The sequence below is a fragment of the Ictalurus furcatus genome, chromosome 24, assembly GCF_023375685.1.
Source record: "Ictalurus furcatus strain D&B chromosome 24, Billie_1.0, whole genome shotgun sequence".
In the NCBI taxonomy this organism is placed as follows: domain Eukaryota; kingdom Metazoa; phylum Chordata; class Actinopteri; order Siluriformes; family Ictaluridae; genus Ictalurus; species Ictalurus furcatus.
Genome location: NC_071278.1, coordinates 6,503,581 through 6,524,975, shown reverse-complemented (window position 1 = coordinate 6,524,975; position 21,395 = coordinate 6,503,581). Strand labels below are relative to the sequence as shown.

General features: G+C 37.9%; 2 protein-coding genes and 1 pseudogene across 4 annotated transcripts in view; all 3 read right to left on the bottom strand.

Annotated features, from left to right (window-relative positions):
- Window positions 1-5,320, bottom strand: part of LOC128600264 (homeobox protein Hox-A3a-like) — a 45,766-nt gene extending 40,446 nt beyond the window's left edge. The window contains exons 1-2 of one of the 3 annotated variants that reach the window (XM_053612613.1): window positions 3,661-5,320; window positions 2,635-3,443 (exon numbers count right to left, since the gene is read on the bottom strand). In XM_053612613.1, the coding sequence (XP_053468588.1) occupies window positions 3,205-3,443; window positions 3,661-4,150 (729 nt within the window). In that variant the 5' untranslated portion in view covers window positions 4,151-5,320 and the 3' untranslated portion in view covers window positions 2,635-3,204. Of the gene's footprint in view, window positions 1-2,634 lie in introns of those variants that run through there. The other 2 variants (XM_053612608.1, XM_053612610.1) reach the window with 2 other exon arrangements.
- LOC128600846 (uncharacterized) lies at window positions 2,101-2,198 on the bottom strand (annotated as a pseudogene).
- A 10,597-nt stretch (window positions 5,321-15,917) lies between the features above and the next one.
- hoxa13a (homeobox A13a) lies at window positions 15,918-17,844 on the bottom strand. Its single transcript, XM_053613056.1, has 2 exons — window positions 17,048-17,844; window positions 15,918-16,824 (listed from the first exon to the last, which is right to left on the bottom strand). The coding sequence occupies exons 1-2, from the start codon at window positions 17,755-17,757 to the stop codon at window positions 16,608-16,610; spliced, it is 927 nt and encodes a 308-aa protein (XP_053469031.1). The 5' UTR covers window positions 17,758-17,844; the 3' UTR covers window positions 15,918-16,607.
- Between the last annotated feature and the right edge of the window lie 3,551 nt (window positions 17,845-21,395).

Sequence of the window (21,395 nt, the reverse complement as noted above, 5' to 3'; positions counted from 1 at the left end):
TATCCATTAATAGTACAATTCAGTATCGTTTAAAAAGCTAGATCAAGCATGACCACACCGATGTGTTACTCCGCGAATTCATGTGAGGAAAAGAAATACCAAAACATAGATTTTTAAAAAATGTATTCCAAATGAATTTCTGAGCCAGAAATTCCAGAATCCACAGTGTTGTTTTTACGAGGCAGGGTGATATACGATGCCATTAAAGTCGCACAGGCATTGGGCTGTTGAAGTCACATGGCCACTCCATGAGGACTGAATAAGCCAGTCAACTAAGCTCTGGGGTTTTTATGTGTTTTCAGTGGGATTCCACTTTTATTACTGTTGGACAGCATTCTTATTTAAATGAGTTGCATTCGAATCCAGTGTAAAAAAAAAAACAAAAAAAAAAAACTTGTGATTGTTTTACAGTTTTATTTCAGCCATTAAGATTAGCGCTTCCTTTTAACAAACGAGAGACTGAATGATAAAACATTGAACGTAAAATATATTTATAATAGCGCTGGTTCTACAGCACATACATTTTTTGTTTTGTTTTAAACGGTTCAAAATGTATCAAATCCATGACGAGTATTTAACCAGCTTGTATACTCGTACAACTCGTGTATCAAACAATAAATAAATAAAAACATAAATGAGAAGGTCAAATCGTGTTTTTGCTTTGCCTTACTATAAAATACATCACGAGGACACTAAATTGCAATAGTGTAATGATATTACTTAACTCGATTTAATCTGTAATCAAGAACAAAAAATAGAGGTTTATAAATATTTTGAAACGCTGACGCTAAAATGAACGCAGTCTACTACGTATAAGACTGAGATACACACGTGTGTTATCAAAAATATAAATTAATCACTGGGCCAGATTCGCTCGGCAGTGTTAGTGGTCAAAATGGGAAATATAATAAATAACTGTTGCTCATTGGAGCACGACTAGCTCTATGAACATTTGGTTATGAACGAGGACGGTAAGCAGACATGATAGTTATTATATTACCTCCGGCACACTGTGACAAGGGTCAGTGGTGACGAGAACCGCATCTGATGTATACAACAATTGAACACAATTGAATTTCTTTTTTAAAATCCATCTTTTAGTTCTTTCCCGTAATTAGAAAGTTTAATCTACATTGTTTTAGGATGGCTTTGGTATTTTCAGCAACCATAAACCATCCTCACTGCACCAATTGCTTATAAAATAAGAATGTCTGATTTCAGTAAAGCCATGATCAATAAATAAATTGCGCGTCTGAAATATGGACGAACTGAATTAAAGAGTGATGTGTTATTTCGGAGATGTTAGGTTTAATCAGCTCTAGGAATTTTATTGTTTCACTATTTTGGTAGGCTGTTCGTCTGTGCTGGGGCACTGACTTTCTGTTCTCTCGTTGAAAATTGGTGTACATAGTTTGCTCAAGTTCACTCAAGTCTTGTCGACGCTTAGTTCTTTGTTACGGGGTTACTCTAAGAATTCACTAGATAGTAGCCTATTCGAGTGTACTTGTCTTTAGACTTAATTTTATTTGAGGTTATGTCGTTATTTAATGTCGTCACCAAAATCGATCGTCACGAGCCTCTTGTGGCTGAAACCGATTGAGGCTGGTTTTGCAGATGCGAAAATGAAGCGTTTCTTACCCTCCTTGATTGCTGTCTAGCTAGAATCATGCTAAAATAATCTATATAATTTTATATAGATATAGATATAGGTAGATAGATAGATCCATAGATAGATAGATAAAATCATGCTATATAATCTAGCTATAATCAGTTAGCCTACATAAACATTTTCTCGTGTGCATTTTAATATTGTGCGCGCTCCCTCTGGTAATATATGCAACTCAACAACGTTTCACACCAAGGAGCCAGGTCTAACCAATTAAACTAAATTATATCCGGTGTCTTTGTGCACGCCGCACGGAAGCAGGGAGAGAGAGAGAGAGAGAGAGAGAGAGAGAGAGAGAGAGTAGCAAAAGCCTGAATGGGTACTGGGACTCTGAAAACGTCCTAATTGTGTCCCTTGGACTACCATAAAGCCATTAAAGTCGGAATGCAGTTGATAGTCGAGTCTCCTTCACGAAAACTTTGAAGTCTGCGTCCATCTGCGGCTTGTGTCCCACGGTTTTGCCTGTCATCCTTGCGCAGGGGCCATGCTAATATTCTCTGTATCCTTCCAGTTTTAGTTCAGTTCAATTCAGCACCTCATATGCCGTCTTTTGTGTAGACTAAATATGAATTAGTTCTTACTGTAGTATAAATGTTAGTTAATAGTATCCATATTAAGACTATTAGGCCTACATGTATGGATTCTACATGGCTGCTCAAAACAACGCATACGTTTCTTCATCATGTACTGGATACTAGCATCATCTGCATGCGCACAGTGAACTATATTGTTGGATCCGACAGTTGGTATATAGCTGTTTTATCTAATAATGCATATAATGGCATCTCTATTGTATGTTGCGTCCCCAATAAACATTTATAGCGGTAAAGTTTTTTTAAGGCGTTACCATTTTTTGCCAAACCCTCAAAATAGGCCTGTATATTCAAAACGGTCAAGAATAAAATTCCTCTGAATGAGAACCCAATATAACACAAATACCGCGTGTGTGTGTGTGTGTGTGTGTGTGTGTGTGTGTGTGTAAAAGAGAAGAGAATACACACGGCTTTGCTTCTTAATAATAATAATAATAATAATAATAATAATAATAATAATAATAATACCCTATGAGTATAGCCAGGATCTGTTTAAGAAATATTTTATTTTTCAATAAATAAAGTACAAATTAAAAAGTACACAATGTTCAAGGCGGTCAAAAGACCATGAGGTATTTGTTTTGCTGACTACAGTTGGTATTTAATATCTTTTCTTATCCATATATTTCTTCTCCATCGTCTTTACCTAAAAAAGACTTTTATCAAGCCTCAGGTTTTAGCACGTTTACTTTTCAATGTAGGTAGTAAAGAGACTAAAATAAGATACTTATGAACAGCGTGATATAAAATTCCACCGTCTCCCATAATGCACTACATAACCATGAACATAAACCAGGTTTACAGTGTTGTAGAACAATTGGGACACGAAAACAATGCGAAACACAGTACAGATGCACCCTAATATGCTTTGAGATGTATAAAAAAAAATCTCACTCAGTTTTAGATTTACTAGTGTATCTGGACACGAAAACGTGCTTTCTTTTTTTAATCTCCATATGTGCAGTCTTTGTGCAGTTTTTTCACCTTCATCCTGCGGTTTTGAAACCAGATTTTAATCTGTCTCTCAGTGAGATTGAGGAGCCGCGCGACCTCGTACCTGCGGTCGCGTGTGAGGTATGTGTTAAACAGGAACTCTTTCTCCAGTTCGAGGATCTGGTGCTTACTGTACGGGCAGCGCTTTTTGCGCGTTGAGCTCGCGTGAAGCCAGTTGGACACGGGGTTGTCTAGAGGAAGCAAGAATAAGAAAAAAGGCAAGTTTCGAAGGCTGGCCCCACCCTAAAACAAGACCCTAATAACACACCGCATGAGTCTCAGTGACACTAATCACAAGGGCTTTCTCAAAGCTGATGAGATATGGGTTTCAAAACACAGCCATCATGTAGCCTACAAAACGTAACTCCGATTTATCACCGCTCGCATTTAGTAAACGCTTCATCTTACTTGGATCGATTCCTCTCTTCTCTTCGTTCTTGCCTTCTTCATCTGTCCGGATGGAAAGAGTATTTGTGTCCGTGCTACGTGCACCACTTTTGACGTGTTCTCGCGCCAGAACAGTGCGGGAGCTAGAGACATAATCGCCGTAACTAGTTCCAAGCACCTCCAGTTTGACGTATTGGTGATGGACCGTCGATTGTTCGGTTACAGGCAAGTTCATCAGCCACGACTGTGTGACTTCTCCACTCTGCGCAGACTGGGGCTCTGTGTGTGAGTGATACACGGAATTTACAGCGCTGGCCCGCGGCTCCGAGATGTGGCCCCACCCTGTATTTCCGCATACTACCTGTTCTGAAGGGAATATGTAGGGTTCGAGCACACTGCTCTCGGCTGGCAAAGATGACAGAAGAAGCCCCGATCCGGAGGAGAAATGGGATTCCTCGCTCTCCGGTGCAATGAAAGAATAATATCCTGCCAGAACTCCTGATGTCGACATGGCGGGCGGACACACTCGCGTTTCTATTCACACGAACAACACCCACAAACCACGAGACACACCACAAACACCCTCGCAAAAAAAGCGGAATCAAAAAGGCAAGTTTCCCATTTGTCGGTTAATATGTTGAAGGCAGGCTGCCATTTGATTGGGTTACGTGCGCACGTGATCGTAGGGAGAGGTACGCAAATCAGTAAATCAATCGTCCTCGCTGTGCAAATATACACACGAGTCCACGTGTGTGTGTGCAGTCTTTAGAAAAAAAAAAGGGGATTTTCTAATGTAGACAATTTTTATATTTTCCGAACATACAATTTCTCAGTCAGAATCTTAATAAATAAAAAGTCAAATCAAACGAAATAAAAGGAATTAAGTGAATTAATTATTCAAAAGCAACATATTCATATAATTGGTCCTTAAATTCAACGTGCTACAGACATGAAACTTGGTGATTATGTACATAATATAGCCAAAAGCATGTGCACCCCTGACCATCACACACATATGTGGTTCTTCCCCAAACTTTAACCACAAACTCTGAAGCGCACGACTACATAGAAGGTCTTTGTGTGCTGTAACATTACAATTTCCCTTCACTGTAACTAAGAGGCCCAAAACCTGTTCCAGCCCTGTGCACAAAACGAGCCCCATGAAGACATGGTGTGTTAAGGTTGGAAGAAGGTGGAAGATCTCGAGTCTTCTGTACAGAGCCTGACCCCAACCCCACTGAACACCTTTGGGATGAACTGGAACACCGACTGCACCCCAGACCTGATCACCCAGAGCTCGACGTGGGAGCACAACTGAGAGTTACAAGGGAAGCTCTAGTGTAATTTCATGGTTGGCCCTTGCATTTGGTTTCATTAATTAAAAAAAACAGGGGGTGGGTTTGTTTTCGGTGTTTGTACTTTCTAATTTTGTTTTCCTTTGTTAGTATAAAAAGAAAAAAACTGTGAATGATTGTTGCTGTGTGTCAGTCGGTTTGTTCTCAATAAAACTTTATTGGAAAACAACAGTGCCCCACAAACAAAATATCTAGTCTAAGAATAAATAAACCTGTGCACTCTAAAATAAAGCATAGTCAAAATAGGTAACCCAGTGTTTATTTAGTGAATACGAATAAATTCTCTTTGTTTATTAGTTCACTTGTACTAATACTGAAGGTCTGAAAAGAACAGCTCCTTTTAATATTAATATTCATTTTCCACATAGTTTCCTTCTCATTGTTGTTCTTTTTTTTCTCCTTCTTCATGTGCCCGGCCATTTAGAACATAACTTGTTCTATCTCTTCCAAAGAAGCGTAATTCCTGCCGTAACTACTGTTATACTGTTTATAGGCTTTCGGGAAACGTAAGTTGTTAGTAATTCCCTAAGATTTGATCGTTATTGGGAAACGCAATAATATAGGCCTACAAAAAAAATCGTTTTTATGATATATATATATATATATATATATATATATATATATATATATATATATATAGATTCAATCAGCTAATATGTTCCCATAGTTTGACTATATTTCTTATCGAAACATGTCATTTATAGTGGCATATAGGCTTACATCTTATTAGAAATGTACTTTTTAGTTAAAAATGAAAGGAAACTCCAGGAAACGAATGCATATCACAATATAAGTTTAAAAATAAAAGGCTCTTCTCACAATATATGTTCAGGCGCAACAGCAACGATGAATAATAATAGTAATAATCACTCATGTAATTGGTTAAAAGTACTGATTGTGTTTCGGTTAACGCAAACACACACACACACACACACACACACACACACATATATATATATATAGCCTTTATAGACTGTAAAGAGCGACTGTTCTCATTTATGGCAGGAAATAAAACCACCTTAAAAGAGAAAATGAAAAGAACGGAAACGGCATGGGTACTTCGAGGCTGTAAACGTCGAGGAGTGTTTGTTAACACCGGCTGAGATTTCCTTCAACCTCAGTCGCTATGCACGTCTTTATAAGACAGATAAAATGTTGAATGCCTGCCTGCTACCATAAACCACACCTAAGCGTTTTGCTTCCAGCTGCCTTTTATACCGCAAAACGGAAGTGCGGGGGGGGGGGGGTGAGTGTTGGCCACATCCAGTATAGCCTTTAGAGGACATAACCTAGGCCTGCTCCATGTTTCATCTAGTTCAGAAATCTTCACACAAAAAAACTTCTGGATCTTCGCTTTGCAATCTATAAAGTAATTCATACAGCAGGGTTTCACTGGCCTTTGGTAAGTTCATTTAGGCCTAGCTAGAATTCACAAGAACTGGTTTAAAAAGGGAGGTGGGGATTGTCGGCGAATATAACTGTGGCAATTAAGACAGTTTCCTGTTGCAGAGATAGAAATGTAAGCCCAACAACATGAAACTACCTAAACCACTCAACAGTCTAATATCAAAAAACTTTACTCAGCTCAAGCAGAACCCAAACGTGGGATTAAACAAGTTTATGTTTTATTCATACATATCCTATTTTGTATAGTTACACACAATGGCGATCACCGCATCAACCTACTACACAAAACATCAACTCACCCGTGCATTCTAATATATTTCGATATCTTTAAGTCCTGCAGCAGTGTTTGCTAGTGTGTAGTTTCTCAGAAGTTGCAGAGGTCTGGAGAGGTTTAGACTCTCAGTAAAGTGACGCGCCTCATACAGCAGCAAGCCATAAAATGTCACAAAAGCGGAATAAACTGGCTGCACTGCTCCGCGAGCTCACTACGCAAGGGCGTGGACATTTTCAGGCTCGAGCCCCGAATTCTTATCTCATAACCCAACAATTCGGGAGTCGGAGATTCAGTTCTTATCGGCAGCAGTGAAGTGCAGCACGAGGGGAAAAAAGAAGGTAAGACTTCATATAAAACGGTCATTAACACAGCATTAATAGCCTAGATTTTGAACAAACAATTAGTTATTCAGTTAACTGTATATATATATATATATATATATATATATATATATATATATATATATATATATATATATGTATGTATGTATGTATATATATGTATTTATGTATGTATACATATACATATATATATATATACATATATATATATATAAACATAATGTGTGCACTATTAACTAGCAAATTTTATATTACTTCGACTGGATTTAAATATGAACAAATGTTTATGAATTACACTTCATGCAGTTACTCCTGTGTGACTCATTTATGATTATGAACAGCAGTTATTCCGAATCTGAAAAGTAGCCTAAGTGTTTATAAATGACGTCATGTAGTTCCTCGTGTAGGTACATCTTGTGTGGTTTTTTCCTTCATTTCTTAAAGAGTTGTAAATCATTAGTACATGGTAAAAATAAAAACATTTGATACAAATGAACTTTCGTAATAAGCACTTAAAGTGTTGGCATACTTCATGCACGTGTTTTAGGTGCCAGTGCATTTGGTGTGTTTGCGTACTCATAAACATTTACATTTTAGATACTGAGGTGTTGGAAAAGGTTAAGGTATATTAAGGAGGAGATCTCCAGGAGGAATGTAATGCTTAGCTCGTAGGAATTCATGTTGACATGATCAATAATTAATCAGTAGTTCTTATACAAGAGCCGTAGTTGACTAGTAGTTCTGCAGGAGAAATGTAAGACTCAGTAATTATTGCTTAATTCTCCGTTTAATTACTGTATAGTTAATAATTAACTAATTAGCTAGTAGGCCATAGTAATTTAAGTGTTAATGAACAACTAGTTATTTGTTCCTGCTTAGTTCCTGCTTTGTTATCTGTAAGTTATTGTAAAGGCGGAAACGGATGCAAATGCAGTGTGCGTTTATTGTAAAATGCACCAGCAAACGAATCCAAATCAGCAGTCAAGGTCATAATCCAAAAACTGGGAATAGTTCAGGCGACGGGCAAACCATACCAACAAGGCAAAACCAGAAAGCAAAAAACAGGAATAGAGCATATGTACTTTGAAGTGTGATTGTTCTCAGGTGTGTGTGATTAAAAGTCAGGTGAATGTGAATATCTTGGGAGGTGTACAGTAGTCTATGGCAGCCATACTTGTAGGCCGCAGTGGGTTCTGGGAAATCGAGTCCTCTGAGATTGTGGGAGTTGACCTGACATATGTTTGCCAGTTAAATATATTATGTTTATATGATAATGAAGAAATGCAGGCTCCTTACCATATGATATTTTGTTTTATTTGCATTTCTACACAGCAATCCATGAGGAAAATGGGATAGTGTTCCTGTAGCTCAACACAATGCTGTTGACATGTGAATGTTCTTTCCTTTTGTCTTTCTTTATTTATTTATATATTTAGTAAGTTAGTTCGTTAGTTGGTTAGTTATTTAGGTCATATATCACTAAACCAAGGGCGTCAGTGGTGTTTAGCGTGACTCCAAGGGGCCATAATTTAAGGCGATTTTTTTTTTTCACTTAACATATTTGATCAATTAACACCAAAATCATAGGCTCTGAAATTAGAATAGAATTTTCTAGTTTAAAGAAGAGTTCAAAGCAACTATTTAAGTATATACACTGATAACAGTTATTTACCTGATTAAATTGTTTTTTTTTACTGAATGTATTGATTCACTTTTTTATGTCAACCAGCTGCTATGGTGAGAAACAGGATTAACCACGTAGGATCATGCATTTTTACTATCCAGATAGCTACACTGTTAGCACAGAGATATAGAGGTGAGAGCCGCTGAAGTAGCCTGCTGGAGGTTTACTGCAGTAAGAGGAATAGAAGAGTAGATCAGGATTTACAAGATAAGGCATAATTGCTCACCTATTATTGACATGTTATTTTAATCATCTTCAGTGAAAGAGTCATAAAGGTGATTCATGGCAATGTTATTAATATGACAAGATTGTTTGATTGGAGATTGTGCCTTTTAATGATCACACAATCATAATTTTATTTGTTGTCCTCATCACACCAAAATTAATTCAGTTTATGCCAACATCCAACATGTTTCTGAATTGTTTAAGATGTGCGTGACTTTTATGAAGCACAGAAAACAAGGCGCTGGTTTTAAACAGTGGTTCAGCACAGAGATGAGTGTGCACTGTAAAGCTCAGCTACAATGTGAGCATGAGTATTACAAATGTATTAGATACTGTGAGCCATTTCAAAGCTATTTTATTTCTTTTCAGGTCCACAGGTCTTAATGAAACAAAGCAGCTGACTATATTTGGTTTGTTGGCTTTGAGATTGACACATGTGGTTCAATTAATGCACTTGATAATAGGGGGAAAAAAGTCTGGAGGCAAGCGTTAAGGTGGTCTTTGGTGCATCTGTCCCCAGGGGCCCATTTTCTCATAATCCATCCCTGTTTACAATGCTATAATGCAAGGTAATCAAGACAAACAACAGAATAGTGCAAAAGTCATGAGCAGTTTTACAAATGTGTGAGTTATGGCACCACCTAGAGCTGAATTTGAATGAAACTCCTTGGAAGGTTGAGGTCCTTCAGTTATGTACAGTGCAAAGCTTGGTCAGAATACGTCACACAGTTGCGGTGATATGCCCTGTTTCTTCCTGTAACTTCATATATATATATAAACAGAGAAAGAACTTTTTCTCTTGAACCTGCATGCCAAATTTAGTGATGGTTGGGCAAAATTTGCCAGAGAAGAAGCAAATAAACTGTTTTGTTGATGTATTTTTTCTTGTTTGAGAAATTACATATTTATTAGTTCAGCAACACTTGGCACCTTCAATAAAATCAATAGAAACAAGATTCTTGATTTCATGCTGGGTGCTTGGACCCCTACTAACAGTTTTAAATGAACCAGCGCATTAAGAGAAACCTATCATTCACTGGTATTCTTACAGAAATAATTCAGCTGAATGTAAGAAATTAGTTGCACGTATAAGAAAAGGTGAATTATACTATTATGGTTAATGTTTTTCATCATTTACAAAATTACAATTGCCTGATGTTTGCAGCTACTTTTGTGCATCTTAATTTACAGCACTTCACACCCTGACTTTTATCTTTAACATTACCTTTGTTAGCTCCCAGGCCAGTGTGCGCTCCTCACACAAACACACCCACAAGGGTTTTAAATGTCAATAACCAGTGGAAGGAGTATTCAAATGTTACAGTCATATTTTACAAGGCAGTTAATATTACAATTATTATTCCAAGCCAACTTGAAAATCTTTGAGTTGAGTGCAAATCAAAGCATAAAGTAAAAACATTCTCTTCTCTGGAGCATTTTGGGGCCAATTTCATTACCAAAAATGTGATATTTTTAGACTATATAAACATTATTTTGAAGGTAAATCCTAGCCTTTAATAAACCTTATTATATTACCAGCATATAAAAATTTTAACAGCAGCACATTGATTCCACTCATACGTACTATTCAGTTGGACTACTGATCGGAAGTTTGTGGGTTTAAATCCCAGCACTGCCACTGCTGGGACGTTGAGCAAAGCCTGTAACCCTCAACTTCTCAGTTTATAAATTGGATAAATGTACTGTAAGTCATGCTTGATAAAGGTGTCTGCGAAATGCTTTAAATGTAATTTGAGGGTCTTTTCCCTCTCCCTAAATGTTCTATGTTTTGTTTATCATATTCATTTGTAAATTGAGCAGAAGAAGAAGAGGAAGAAGAAGAAGGTGGTGCTGGTCATAGGGTGCTTCTCATTTCTCATTTGTGCATCCTAGTTTCCTTTCCTTGCTTCCTTTCCTTGCGTCTTAGCTCCACCTACTTAGAATGTGAGGGAAGGATGCGAAGATGAGATGTGAGGAGAGAGGAATCGAAGCAAGTCGAATGGAATATCCTTGCTCTGTCAGGCATCGCCTCAAAGTGACGTCAAGCCTGTGCACAAAGTTTTTTCATTGTGGAATTTTTTTCCTTTTTCCATCTTCAACCCCATCATTTTAACTTTTCTTGTGCTCCAGGTCAGAACCCAGCTCGTTCACTCTGAAATACTGAAAAAAATCAGAATAGTGCAACTTTAAGTACTAACAATTGACCATCATTGAGTAAATGGAATGAAATTAGCAAATACTCACTTGTGGAAAAACCTGAGCTTCTTACAGCTCCTTCCCGCTGCCTCCTCAACTGTTTCTCTTTGGGAAACCTTCAAAGTATGAGAAAAGTTAACTCGCCAACTAACTACAGTAAGATTCACAACACAGTATGTCAGTCGCTCAGTCGAAACGAGGTGCTTGTCATAGAAGTCGGTTTGGAGAAAAATGACCATATAGATGAAAATCTTGATTATGGGTAATTTAGTTTATAATATAAACTATAATATAAGCTGAGACTTTATATAAGAAATCATGCATCAACTTTATATGATTTCTTATAAAGTCTCAGCTTTCATAGCTAACTAACGTTATCGCTAGCTACTAATAGTCTGACTCTGGTGGCCATCTAGTTATGTAGATGTCAACATAATGTTTATAATAACCAAATGGGTCATGTGATTGCTCAGAAAGAACCAATCACATTCAGACTCATGTTCAAATGTAATTATACAACTGTCATCACTGAAGTGATTCTGATTAATCTGAAATAAAGATCAGCTGCTTCTGTACGAGTTTCTTCACATCTTCTTGGTTTCATCTGACTGCTGACGCCATGGTTCTCAAAGAACTTACAGAGCATATACAGGATCTCACTGTGGAAAATTATCAATCAGGAGAGGGGTATAAAACAATTTCCAAAACATTAGATGTACCATGGAACACTGTAAAGGTCATCATCACCTAGTGGAGAACATGGAGTAGCACAGTGACCAAATCACCAAAACAGGACAAAAGCACAAGACAAAAACTTATCAGGGAGGCTGCCAAGAGACCTACAGCAACATTAAAGGAGCTGCAGGAACATATAGCAAGTACTGATCACTCCCTGTATGTGACAACAATTATCTCATATTCTTCACATCTGGGCTATGGCATAGGGAAGCAAGAAACACCAGTCAGTCACAGACTTCCAACAAAAGGTTCCATGTTCTAAGCTGTTTAACATGTCTAGATGTAAACACCAGGAAATAAAAGCTGAAATCCTAAACTCTCGTCTCATGTCCATCTTTGATCTCAAACCCAAATGTATAGCATAAACAAAAAATAAACTGGCCTTGCTGTTCCAATAGTTTTGGAGGGGACTGTATGTACATTATTTACTTTGGAACTTATATGTCCTTTAAACAAATATGTTTCAGGATTTACCAGTAAACATTTTCTTAACAAGGTATGTGACGACAGCTTTTGCAAACTCACATTTTGCAAGATTTAGGGTCAGTGAAGCATCTGCTAGCCAATTGAAGACTTGCTCAAGACTACTTAGGTGTTCTTCCCACCTAGGTGAATAGACCACAACATCATCTAAGTAGGCCTCATAATTGGGGATTCCTGACAATACTTTTTGCATTAAACGCTGAAAGGTAGCAAACACATTCCTCATTCCAAAAGCCATTACAGAATATTAAAGAAAATTGTCAGAGGTGACAAAAGCAGAAAGCTCTGAGGCACAAGGTGATAAGGGTACCTGCATGTATCCCTTGAGAAGGTCAAGCTTCTTGACATATTGGGCTGAACCGACTGTATAAAAACAGTCCACCATTCAGGGTAGAGGAAAGGAGTCTGGTTTGGTAATGCTATTTACCTTACGGTAATCCGTACACAAATGGAATGATGAATCAGGTTTGGAACCAGCAAACAAGGTGAGCTACATTGACTTTTGAAATCATGCTGCAGAAGATACTCAACCTCAGTTTTCTTCACTTCTCGTTTTTGAGGATTCACTCACTAGAAATGCTGCTTGATGGGACGACAGTTACCCTATGTCTATATCATGGGTGAGTACCCTAGTTTGACTAGGATTGTCAGAAAACAAAGTGTGATACTTTCACATTTTGGTATTTAGGCAAATGTGCAAGGTGAGATTCCAAGTTACTCAACACAGCAGAGTTTTTGAGATGGATGCAGAACAGTCATTGGTTATGATCAATTCATCCTCTAGAGGAGAATAGAAAGCAGGCAACACTGCAGTAGACACAGCAGGAACAACACCAGGGGTAAGAGACGTTTTTGCAATGTAATCATTTTTTGCAAGGTAAGACTTCAACATATTTACATGGCACACCCTACTCTTTCTCTTATTATTTGGGGTAGAAATTACATAATCTGTCTCACTCAACCTTTCCTCAATAGCATAAGTACCAGCAAATTTAGCTTGTAAGGCCGAACCAGGAACAGGGAGCAAAACAAGTACCAAGTCACTAGGCTGAAAACTGCGTTTCACACTTTTCCTATCAAACCGGGACTTCATTTTGATCTGGGCAGATGCAAGGTGAGTTTTAGTCACATTACAAGCTTTGTGGAGCCGTTGGGGCAAGATTTACCAGGGGAGTTAGCAGTAAGAGGCACAGAGAAATAGTTAAGAGAAATAGTTTATACCCCAAACTCTTAGGTTGCTGGAGTGAGCATTTAGAAACAATCGGAGCAAAAGCCACACTTTTGAATGCTTCACTGTCAGACATCAGATGGCCTGATGTCTGTGGTCTTACTAGCTAGGCACCATTTCTCAAAGAGAACACTTTTCTCCAGAGCAGATTCAATAAACAAGTTTGATGTGCTTTGCCACATCATAGGTCAGCTGTCCATCATTTGAAGACTCAAAGTTAACAGTTTTATATTGAGACATAGCAATAGCAAACACTGGTGAAGAGGGAACTCTAGAGCATGGTAACGGGACAAGTCGTCTATGTAGGGACTCCAAACTTCGCAGCTTAGTATCTTGCTGGGCCTCAATTTTGACAGAGCAGAGATGAGCTAGTTGAATCTCATGCTCCTGTCTTTTTAATGCCAGCCCAAGCTCTTTCAGTTTTATATCTAACATCGGGTCATTACGAGGTTCAGTACTAAGGGGAAAAACTGTACTAGCGGTTTCACCTGCAGTTCCTCCACATCACCCTGCAAGTCATCAGGTAAAATACCCATACTTACTTATTCGCTGTACAGCTCCTCTTTGATCACCTGTTTCTCTTAAAGCAGCATTATTTAAAACATTTGCAAATCTTATATTATTTACATTTTTAAAAAATATTTTACTTAGTCTTTTAAATGAACATGATGGAACCATTATTATGAGCAATACTAATGAACAGATCAATCGGATTTTTAAATCAATTTTAGGTGCCATTTCGAATTTGCTCATTAGGGGGCGCAAGAAATATCATTTTACTCAGAAAAAAAAAAATCATGTCCACGCATTCTTTAGCCAGTGAATTATAGATAGATAGATAGATAGATAGATAGATAGATAGATGAGGGAAGACGCCCCCTGTGATAAGATGACCCCCCTACCTTTAGTTTTTCTCTTGATCACAAATGGCACCAAAACTCACTTCAGCATATTTATAAATTGTGTGTGCACTACTTCATGTTGACATAAATCATCACAACCTATAACTGAGTGGAACAATTTAGTCTCATTGCATGGTAATTTTTGCTATTGTTACATGTTTTCGGTTTTAAAAAGTGTTGCATTTTATTGAACGATTTCATGAAGAAATGAGTTTGCCTTTCAGATAGACCTCCCTTTCTCTCTCTTTCTCTCTCTCTCTCTCTCTGTCTCTCTCTCTGTCTCTCTGTAACTGGGCTTCTGTACTTTGATTTGTCATTATGAAACACTCCTTTTCAGTAAATTTATTCAAATGACATTTGTCAAGATTCACATTTTTACCAATTTAGTTAAAGTAAATACATATACATGTGGGAAGATGCCCCATATATAGATGTTTAAGTAATATGTGTAATTATATATACTTAATATAACAAGGATTTTTTTATGGAAAGTTGTAATGAACAGTAATAAAAGGATACAAGATTAGATTTATCTCTAATAGATTTTGAACAACAATAAATTCCTCTCTAACACATAAAAGACATTTCAAGAATGTGTTATGAATCGATCTATGTACAGCCTGTCGTTATTTCTACCCTATAATATATGCATTTTGCCATTTTGCTGCTTAATAAAAATTAATAGAAAATAATATACAGTAGATGAGCAAACCACAACTCATTTTAATTCCATTCCATTCATTAATTTGAAATGACCAGTTTATCCTATCTGTATGCTATGGTTTGTGGCATATAGAAATAATATTATCAGCTGTACAGTATGGAACTGTCTCAATCCCCCCAAAAAATCAGCTGGAAGGTGAATTTTAAGTGATTCCACAGTAATGCAGTTAAAATAAAGATTTTCGGTTGTTTAATATTCACATTTTTTTTATTATTGACGATTAATAGTTGGCAGGTCTGGTAGTATAATATAAAATAATATAAAATAATATAAAATAATATAATATAATATAATATGAGATAAAGTCACTGCATATCGTAGTAATGTAATATCGTGTAAGGACAATATGATTATATCGGACAAGCCTAAAGCCTGAATTCACTACATAACTAACTGCATTAAAGTAGTGAAAGATGTCAAATGCCTGCTCTAATGGTTAGAATTTGCAATATCGTATGTAGGCTATTCATAAGTTCAAGTAACAGTTATGTTTGTTTGCGTTAAGGGAAACGACTTCTGGACCAGAAATCACAGTACAATTTCGAGGAAGTATTCACAGTTAATGAACGGAACCAATCCACACGTCAGTAGATGGCGATGTTGCTCTACACATGATTGCAGATCAGCATGTTCCGTACAAAATGAAAAAGGAAGTTGGAAATAACTATAAGATTGTAATAATTTTATTTGCGTTTTTTTACATACAATTTGTGTTGAGTTGACGTGAGGAATTACGAATCCTATTACAAAGGTGTGAATAAATTGACTGAACATTTCAGGCAGAATTCTTTTGGTGACTTGAAGATGGTGACGTCGAAAGAAAACGGTTCAATCGTTGAGCATATCAGTGGTTTAATTGAGACGTACCTGAAAAACATTCGTTTAACATACAGGCAGATGACCTCTATCACTCCAGAAGGCTATTTAGATGGATAAGGATAAAATATTCTAATTATACAGACATAATTAGCCTATTAAACTGGTACTGTACATGAAATAGGGAAAGAATTTATCAAGAGGTTTCTCCTTATATTTATCGTTGAGCACAAGGTGTGAGACCACGAGCAAAAAAAAACAAAAAACGTTGAATTTTAGCACGGATCCAGTCAACAACTGACTAGCCAGCACCCACATTCGTGTCATTTTTAAGAGGAGTAAATATAGGATTTTCAGAACACAGAGAGTTAGTGAAGCTCTTAGTGAGTCCAGAGTTGTGGAAATCACACACTGCGCACCACAGCCATGGCGCAGAGCGGAAAACGTCGCTCCGCTTCAACGTTACATTTGAATCTGACAAAAGTATTGTGTGAGAACCGGCAGTCCAGGCAAACGAAGAATTCACTAAAACGTTTACTGACATGTATAGCTTTGTGTGTCCGTTCGTAGACCCGATGGTCCCTTTCTGTTGTTTTTAACCGTTAGTTTTTAATTTGTTGACAACTTTTTTCTCTTTCACGCGCCGGTTCTGAAACCAGATGGTCACCTGTCGTTCAGACAGGCTGGTCAGGGCCGATATCCGCCTACGCTTGTCCTTGGTGATGAACTTGTTGGCCGCGTATTCGCGCTCGAGTTCTTTCAGTTGCACCTTGGTGTATGGGACGCGTTTCTTTCTGCCGCGCCGGTAAGAACTTGCGTCTGAAAGAAAGAAAATCCAAAATGCAGTTGTTTGAAAAAATGTCATCAGTACATCAAGTCATTCGACTGGTATGAAAGTCAAATTTGATATTATTTCATTAAAATAATTTCATTTGATTTCAATTCATGCTATGCATGTGGTTATGACTGTGCTCACCATGCAGCAGCAACATTAAATATTTACCGTTATAATATTTTATATAATCGTAGAATCACATTCCTGAAGAATCTGATGCATGATGTTTCTTTTTACCTGGTACAGATGATTTCCACAAGTCTCTTGAATGCGGTTGCTCCTTGTCACTGTAGGCTTGCGCGTTCCAGCCGCTAGCGCTGATCGCCCACGGCTGATAACTTTCCACAGGCAGTAAAGAAGACTCGTTCCTGTGCTCTGATGGCCCGCTCACAGCCTGCACCACAGGTACATCCAAGTAGCCGGCAACGGGCTGGTACGGACTCGAACTATAGCCCGGGTAGAATGTGAATTCCTTGGCTCGAGAAGTTAGATAATCTTCGGCCGACGGGGTTGTCATATCCGTATATTTATCTCCGTGTTGCGAGGCGGCAGAGGCTGGCGAATGAGCGGACGGTTTAACCCCACTGCCAGCCCAGTGGGAGTGAGACACTTGGCATGAGTAATATCCAGCACTGCCATAATACCCATAAGGCAGCGATGCGCCGCCAGATCCCTGCGAGGCCGTGCACGGGCTGCACTGTTTTCCAGGCTCACCAACTCCTGCAGTAGTCACTTTACTTGACGTGTAGGCAGCGCTGGGAGCTATGAGATTTCTGCACGAGCTCGGTGCAAAATTGCCTCCCGCAAATGCGTCCATGTTCCTGACTGCGTCGTCCAGAGCACTGGAGTTGTCATATAAAAACATGACCGGGTCGGTCCAGCGCGGGCGCAGGACCAGTGACGTTGTCATAACCAGTCGGACATCGACGCGTGCTGCTCCGTCACTTAAACGTTTTCTGAAATGAACAGCAGCACAGAAAACTAATTCAGCAGAAGTCCAGATACTCAGACTCGCCCTAACCGCCTCCCAAGGTCGTGTTTTCATTGGTTCGTGTGTCCACGTGATATGTCTAGGAGGACGTTTCAATCGTACGCGTTTAAACTAAAGAAAATGCGGCGCTATAAACGAACATTCCAGTCAAAGGAGGTAGAGAGGTACGTAAGGTAAGTGTGCAAATGTATCTAAAGCCCTACATCTTCATTTCTACAGGCTTAACATAATTTATAATAGTGGAAAGCAGACAAAACATTCTGCTGCTCTGTCGGAATCAAAAATCCTGACTTCCACTAATTCTGTGGTTACCCTTGTAAACAGCCAAGCACATGCCGACGTACAAATAACAGCTCAGTGTATTTATGGACAGAATGGGCAAAACTGATTTTCTCAAAAAGTATTTTCCAAAAGTGCGTTGATTTATCTCTATCAATATCTTTATTCGCACTCACATTTCACATTTTGTGCAGATATATCAGTATTTACCACCGAAACTTAATGCCCTATACAACAAACATACATTTCACCGCAAAGAATCTCAGTGCTAAAAAGAAACGTTCACTTTTGCTAATGTAATTAAAGTCCTGGCGGCTTCCCTTGAGTTTATGAGATACTAAGACAGACAACAGTGTGTGTGTGTGTGTGTGTGTGTGTGTTTTATATGCGGCCTGGCCAAGGTCAAGTTGAATGTCTGACCTATTGGTCCATTCAGGATTTGAAGGAGCGTCTCAGTGAAAAAATAATGGTCCACTGATTTAAACGCTTCTGAAATGACTTCTACGTTTACTGGTCTTCTGTTTGTATGATGCATTGTATGAAAGAGAGGTAAATCCGTTCATTTTAGTAACAGTAATTTTTTGCTGCGGCTCCTTGCAGTTGAATAACTTCGATAGAAAATCGCCAGTTTCTCTCTCTTTTTATTTATTTATTTATTTTTTTTTTTTTTTAGAAGTGTGGAGCGGGTTTTGTCCAAAGAGTGTGAAAAGTAACGTCTGTACAGATGCCTATAGGATATCTTACGCGGAAAGAAGTCCAGTATGCAGGTTGAAGAGCAAAAGAGTTTGCGCGTGCACACGTTTTATCCGTAATTTTAGGAGGACGCACAGAAGAATTTAAATTCTTTTCAATTCATTTTTTTCAGCAATACAAAAAATGGTCCACTTGGTGTAATTATATTATTTATCAATTTATTCATGCCTTGATTCATAGCAAGCACTTGAACTTTATTCGTGTCTAAAAATCAAACTCCTCATTACTTATTCTTGGGCATTAACCCAATATTTTAAACGAAATTTCGTATTCTCTGTTTGTATAAATGTATATCACTTTATTTTAATCGAACTACAGGGTGTCCGAAGAGTCAGGTACCAATGGGAGTTAAATAACAAAGACGTGATTTACTTGTATTTACTTATTGATTTAAACAAACACACACACACACACACACACACACACACACACACACACACACACACACACACACACACACACACATGAAAATGAAAACCAAAGATTAGAGATAGTACTACTCGGTACTCTTGTTGGTTCCTGCCTTTTTTTTGGACTCCGTAAAAATAATAAAATAATCAGATTTAATTAAACTAAATCATCCAAATAATTACTCATTTTTACATAGACATTACAATATATGCAATATGATAGCCTAAAATGAATCAAGCCAAATAAATTTTGTAATTTATATTAAGATCACTTTGTAAAATAAAAGTGAACATGAATTACAAAACCCCCGTACTAAATGATGTCCTATCTCCACGGCATTAAGCCCTGTGTGTTGGTAGTAAACACTCCAAAACACGCTATCGACCAGTAATGAAGCAGCAAGAGTTTTATGTAGCCTACAATTATTTTAAAAATTCCTTCAACGAGGCAAACATACATTCTGAATAACTAACTTCACGCCGCATATCGTGATGATGTGAAGTCTAGTTTTAGTAGACTAAAATTCCTAATGAAATTTAACCCTAATTCCCCTCCAAATCAGGGGAACTACAAGGCCAATGTCCAGATCCTAGCATTAAAGAAGAGGTTTGGAAGATTCACAGCAACTGATAAGTGACCTAAAAGTTTGTGTCGTGTTGGACTGTTATAGGCTTCATCTAATGCAGTCTGATGTTTGTGTAGATTTTAAACATTAGGTGAAGTGAGCGCCTTACTTAGGCTATACTTTTTTTTTTAAAGTGTCCGCTTATAAATTGATCATTTTAAATAAAGATAATAAATAACCAGTGTTAGGTTTTATATAAACTAATAAGCTTGCCTTTTTTGTTTTGTTTTATAGCAGGCCTAGCCTATATGAAAGCATTTAAAAATAAATAAATAAATAAATAAATGTATGACAGCCTAAATGTATAACTTGCTAAGACGTTATATTTATAATTATAAGTTATATAGCTTAATTTAACGAGTACAAAAAAACCTACAGTTAACACACAGTGTAATTAATAGCCCTATATTTATAACATTCGAACGATAAATAGGCTAGAAACTTCACGTAGGCTATTCGTATAGCCTATAACCTAACAATGTTTTGAGAACCTATAACCGAAAAAGGCGGTTTTTGGACTACAACTGCCACTCCTTGACCTTGAACTATGGCTTTGAGTTGGTCAGTACCTGAATATGTTAAACTACAAAATATGTCAATTCAAAATTTCCGTTTTAAACTCGTTCGTTGACATTCATTACAGCTCTGGATGCTAATAGTGTTAAAGCTTAAGTGTCAGTGTTGGTAGCCTAGTTTAAGAGGCCAGGAGCAACCTATAGGAATCCATCCTGCAACCCGTTCTCACTCCCAACGCCTCAAATACTGTAGCATGGGCAGAAACCTTCAGCATCACTGCATACACGCCGAAGGGCTGGTTCTTTTATTTTACTATATTGTGCTCCAAAGGCAAACATATTTACTGGCTTTGAAGAAGAGCCTTTTATTCGGGGCATTGTGTGTGTGCGTGTGTGTACACACACACACACACACACACACACACACACACACACACACACACACACACACACACACACACACACACACACACACACACACACACACACACACACACACACACACACACACACACACACACACACACACACACACACACACAGAGAGAGAGAGAGAGAGAGAGACGTCAAGAGAAAGAAGGTAATTTAGTTTACTTGTCGGAACAAAGGAACGAATCCGCAGTGTAAACATTTCACACATTTTACAGGAAAATTATTGTTGTTGTTGTTGTTGTTGTTGTTAATCCAAAGAAATGTAAAACCAGAAAGATTGGTATGAAATGTCACGTATAACGTCATCCAAACATGTCTATTTTTCTACCACAGTGGCAGCAACGTTCATTAGCCCGTCATTATCAGAGTAGCTGTACAAATGGCATTGTCTCACTCTCTCCAAACGTGCATGCTAACCTAAACACCTTTGATACACGTCTTGAAAAAAACGGGGGGAAACCCTGTTAAACTATCAGCATGAAGAAGAGTCTAAAATTCTGTGTGAGTGCTGCATGCATGTTGCCTCCAATACAACTGGCCCC

Excerpts from the sequence above, each read along its gene's own strand:
- hoxa13a (XM_053613056.1), bottom strand. The coding sequence starts at position 17,757 with ATGACAACGTCACTGGTCCTGCGCCCGCGCTGGACCGACCCGGTCATG. Across the intron at positions 16,825-17,047 it reads GCATCAGATTCTTCAGGAAT|TTCTTACCGGCGCGGCAGAA; the intron begins GTGATTCTACGA and ends TTCAGACGCAAG.